A 4,813-nucleotide genomic window follows, 5' to 3' on the forward strand; every position below is an offset into this window, starting at 1 on the left:
CTTCTAGTCACTATTTACTAGATTTGTGTTAGGCTTCTGGTGGCTGTATTAGAAAAACTTTTTCTCAGGTCTTTATCCTCCCAGCCTCCTCAGTGACCTTATGGCTGATGACACAAACATCTTGATGTCACCTCTGCCTGTCTGGGAGAGTCTGCAAAATGATAACTTTCTTGTGCATTGACAAATACTGTTTTCCATGGCCAAAACTTCCCTATTCCTTCTGCCTTGTCGTAAAATGGGAATGATACCTCTACTGCTGATGGCACTCACTGTATTTCCCCTCTGATGTGAAGGTAATCCATGTGATACCTTCTCACTTTGGAGTGATGCCAGTAGGGGATTACTGTGTTTTACTGCCTTTCTAAACTGCTATTGTGTTGAAATGCTGTCCTGGATTATTCCCGTGTAATCCCTGTCATCAGCACAGTAGTAGACACTTGCTAGAGTGGAAGAAGCAGTGAGAAGAGGAAGGCAAGCACATTGTGATAGGCCACTCTGTGCTTGGCCTCTGCTTGAGGTTTGGATACATGCTGAAGGTTGAAATACTAGTTTTTATACTCCGGACCAGTAAATGGCTATTAACCTCTGTATAAGACCTTTGTTTTCTCAATAGGGATTCAAGGCCAGTTATGTGCTACTTATACTGGCCTTGTTCATCACTAGTGATGCGTATCTGAGTCTTGTAAATTTTTTTATCTCCTCATAGTCCAACTGCATAATCTGAGTATCTTAAATTTGAAACCATAGTGTATAGGAAGAGATCTGCTGTTGTGTGTGCCCTGGAAACCTCAGGGCGACACTTCAGCATGTGTATGGCAGCAGCTCCATCCCGTTCTGTGAGCACAGTCCTAAACATGAGGCAGCACCAGCCACAGCATGAACTGCAGGTCTGTGAGCTCTGCTGCTGGCACAGGGTATTCCGGGTTGGAGGGCTTCATTTCCACCTGTTGTTATCCTTCAGGAGAGAACTCTGTCTTAATAGCAACATGATATTTTTCCACTTTGTGGTCCTAGTTATCATAACAGAACTGCTTGTATTGCGGAAGGTGGTGAGAGATCTTGATTCAGAACTGTAGACGGACTTTTTGAATATTCAGCAGGATGGTGGTTGTAGCTGTCAGCCTCCCTGCATCTTAGCTGTGCTCTGTTCTCAAGTGAGTTATGCTGTGGTCTTATTGTGCTGTAGTTCAAAGACTCATATGGCTAGTGGATGTTGCAACAGTAGTCACTAGCAAGTACTATCTTTTCCTTTTCTGATTTTCTTTGGCAACAGTCTCACAGCTCTTGGATCTCAGGTTCCTCAGACGCTAGTGTTCTAGATAAGAGGGATGTTATCTGGCACTTGCACGATGGAATTTATTGTGGAGGTTTAATTTATTAGTACTTCTCAAATGCTTATGAAAGCTTGAACATGTTATGAAATACAAGTATTATGCTGTTCTACTGAGAAGAAAAAATATTCTTGACTTACAGCTAACAGCTCCCACGTATGTCCTTACAAATGCATCTAGAATCGCAAGCAGCAGGAAAGCATTTGTTTATCACAGAATGTCCTTGGCAGTTACTGCTGTGTGCTGGAGACTCTTATGTACAATGTTACTTCTATTTGGCAGTCACTTCACATTAAAATATATATCTTTTTTTTTTCCCCATTCAGATGATATCTTCTCTAGCAGCCAAGTCAAGATACCCACTCCCAAAAGCAGATCTTCCCAAGCAGCCTCAGAAGCAAAATCTGAAAGCAAGACACTGAGCACATTTGATGACCCGCTGAATGCCTTTGGAGGCCAGTAGCCAGGGAGAGTGTGTTGCAGAGAGGCCTTACTTAACGCCCTGTCCAGTACTAATACTTTGAATTCTCTAATCCGGTAGAGCTGAAATGAGATGGCTGTGGATATTTAAATGAGATTACCCATTTGAAATGGTTAGTATTCGCTTGTGCTGGGTCTAAGTGTGCTAAATGATATTTTTTTTAAAAAAGACAGTAACCTCCCGCTATCTTGTTTCCATGGTGCCCAGATGAATATAGCCTGTGCAATACCTGCAATGAAATAATCTATTATACAAAGTATAGTTTGTTTTACTGAACAGATCTATAGAGAAAATAATTGATAAATAGTAAATGGAGTCTGTTAAACCAGTTCTGTCTGTATGTCTTTTTTTCCTCTTTACCACTTGCTAAGGATGTCTGCATAGTGACTTGAAAAAAAACAGAACCACTACCATGCCTTGTCTGGGTCAGCTGCCAATCTGCTGAGCTAATGTTAGGGTAAGGCTGGGTTCTGTTATGAGATACAGCTTTTCTTATGTGATTAAGCAGTTAACAAATCTTAGTGCAGGACGTGACACCAGATAGAGATAAGGTATTTCGTGTTGGCAGCTAATGTGGTCTATAGAAATAACTATGGTTAGAATTTCTAGGTCAGAAAGCGTTACAGATGAGCACCTAGTGCTCCATGAAAACAAGAGAAACCTAACATTGGCTTCTGTTCAAGTTGTAAGCCACTAAATGAGATTTTTCACCTGCCTGGATTTGCCAAATAAATAAGATTTTCCAATAAATCAATCTGTACTAGGCACGCTTGGTCACTTGCAGGTTAACAAGCCTACGTGCATACCTTAGTGCAGAGACTGCTTGCGCCCAAAGCCTTTCTGTCTGCTTTCTTTTCTCATCCATAACACATTGTAGGCCGTTTACAGGAAGTCGCTATTTTGTGTTGTGGAATCCCTTTAACTGTCCAATGCATTTGGCTTAATCTTTCTTGCTTCCTGGCTTTTCTAGATCGCCCTCCTGAAACTGATGCCATTAACCATACCTGATGCACAGTGGCAGACACTTGCTCTCCTGCATGCATACAAGCAGAGCAAATGCATAAATGCAGACGGATCAAATGCCTCTCATTTTACCAGCGACTGCCTGCAATTCTGACTTCAAAACTAGGTGTGCTGTTTTTATGCTAGTGATGTACTACTTTATCTTCAACTCTTAAGATTGTTCTGCTCTCTGTGAATTTAAAGCATGTGCTCAGAGGACTTCTTTGAGTGTGATTCCCATTTCCACTGAAGCCCTTGTTCTGAGACATCTGCTTCAGTCTCTTGTTTCTCAAGTTGGGTTTACTTTATCAGGCACAGTAAATACTGCAACCAAAGCATCTAACACTAATGAGGGTTAAGCAGAAGGAAAGGTTGGAAGGGATAAAGGAGAAACATCATGTATTGATTTGTGCCATAGGTGTGCCTGGTAATGATTCATGTTAAGTGGGGGGCAAGTTGGGAGTAGCAGCTTGGAAAAGAATGTGGGAGCTATTTGCAAATGGGTGTCTACAGTGAGAGCACTTGCACTTTATTTATAGGCATTACATCTGCTGCTTATGCCTCATACACGATTTGGACTGCTTCTTTACTCCTTCCTTCCGTGCTTAGTTTCAAAGATAGACTTGGGAGAGAGGAAAAAGATGGTGAATTCTTCTATTTCTTTTCTGCATCCTCCTTTCTTCTTGACCCTTCACATTAATAACTTCTATTAGCATTGGAAAGAGTGCTGTTCACAAGCCAAGAGCCCTGGGGGCCAAAAGCTGTTGGAGTAGAAAGAAAGAAAAAAAAAAAAGCTCCTGCCTTGAAGTGTTTCTTACACTTTAATGTGAAAGCTCAGTAGAGAAAAGCTCTTGATAGAAACTTGTACCTTGAAAGATCAAACCCTTTTTTTCTCCCCCAGTCTTTCAAAACTGGCACGGGGAGAGTCTCTTACCCCTATTAAAATGCACGATACTCAGTTAACTCCCTGTAACAAACTGCAATCCCTGGTCTAAGCACTTCACTTCTGGGAGGACTTGGTCTGAGCGGTGGCTGTTAACTGAGTTTTGGCTTGGTCCGTCTTCTTTTTTGGTGGTGGTTTTTGGTGTTGTATTTATATTTTGTGGTTTTTGTTTTGTTTTGTTTTCAAATTTGATAAACCATGGCTGTGTTACCTGGGAAGGGCAGGTCTGAAGACTTCATGTTAGAGCAACCAGGGCTTGTTCTGTGCTTTGTCAGAGGGCTCTCATACCTGCTATGTGCATGTGAAAAAAACACAGGATGCGTTGTGAGTGTTTTAACTGGGCCTGAAACCTAACAGCTAGAGTCAGAGTAGGTCTTGCATAATTTAAAACCTGGATGGAAAGTAAAGTGGTTAATGTAATTAGCACCTCCTAATAAGCTAAGCTTCTTTCCTCTAGCATTTCACTCTAAGACTGCGATCACCTGAAGGAAGCACTGCGCCTGGAGACCGGCCTGGCCGCCTCACGCTGAAGCGGGAGCAGAGTCAAGCGCCAACCTTAAGTAAAGGTGCCCGAGAGCTGTGCTCGCCTCCCTGCCGCAGCTGGGGCTGCCCCGGACCCCCGTCCTGGCTGAGAACGCCGGTGAGGCCTGCTCGGTCCGGGAGCCATCCCTCTCCTGCGCTAATGGTGCATTAGCAATCCCTGGGCACCTCTTGGATTGAGTTCGAGCTGTAAGCGGTGGGTTTGCACGTCTTCCCTGAGCAAAGTAAGACCAACGGGGTGGGCACGCCGCTCCCGGGCCGCGGCGAGCTCTGGAATCGCCGCCCCCGTTAGACTACACGTCCCAGGAGCCACCGCGGCCTCCCGGGCGGCTGTTGGCGGTGGGGCGCTGCATCCGGGCCCTTCCCCGCGCACGCTCCGCCGCCCCGCGTCTTAACGACCACAACAACCAGGAGCTGCGCGCCGCGGCCCGGCGGACACCCGCCCCTGACGGCGCCGAGAGCACCGCCCCCCGAGGGAGATGATTGGACGAGCTGCGTAAGAACGGGCGTCGCATT

The 4,813-nt window shown here is 44.8% G+C and overlaps 1 protein-coding gene across 4 annotated transcripts in view; it reads left to right on the forward strand.

The window, feature by feature from the left end:
- WASHC2C (WASH complex subunit 2C) overlaps positions 1-2,140 on the forward strand; it is a 38,675-nt gene extending 36,535 nt beyond the window's left edge. For all 4 annotated transcript variants that reach the window (XM_086616816.1, XM_086616817.1, XM_086616819.1 and 1 more), the window contains one exon: positions 1,658-2,140. In XM_086616816.1, coding sequence (XP_086472942.1) covers positions 1,658-1,794 — 137 coding nt within the window. In that variant the 3' untranslated portion in view covers positions 1,795-2,140. The remainder of the gene's footprint in view (positions 1-1,657) is intronic.
- The last annotated feature ends 2,673 nt before the right edge of the window (positions 2,141-4,813 follow it).

This window comes from Tauraco erythrolophus, chromosome 9, assembly GCF_009769465.1.
Source record: "Tauraco erythrolophus isolate bTauEry1 chromosome 9, bTauEry1.pri, whole genome shotgun sequence".
NCBI lineage: Eukaryota > Metazoa > Chordata > Aves > Musophagiformes > Musophagidae > Tauraco > Tauraco erythrolophus.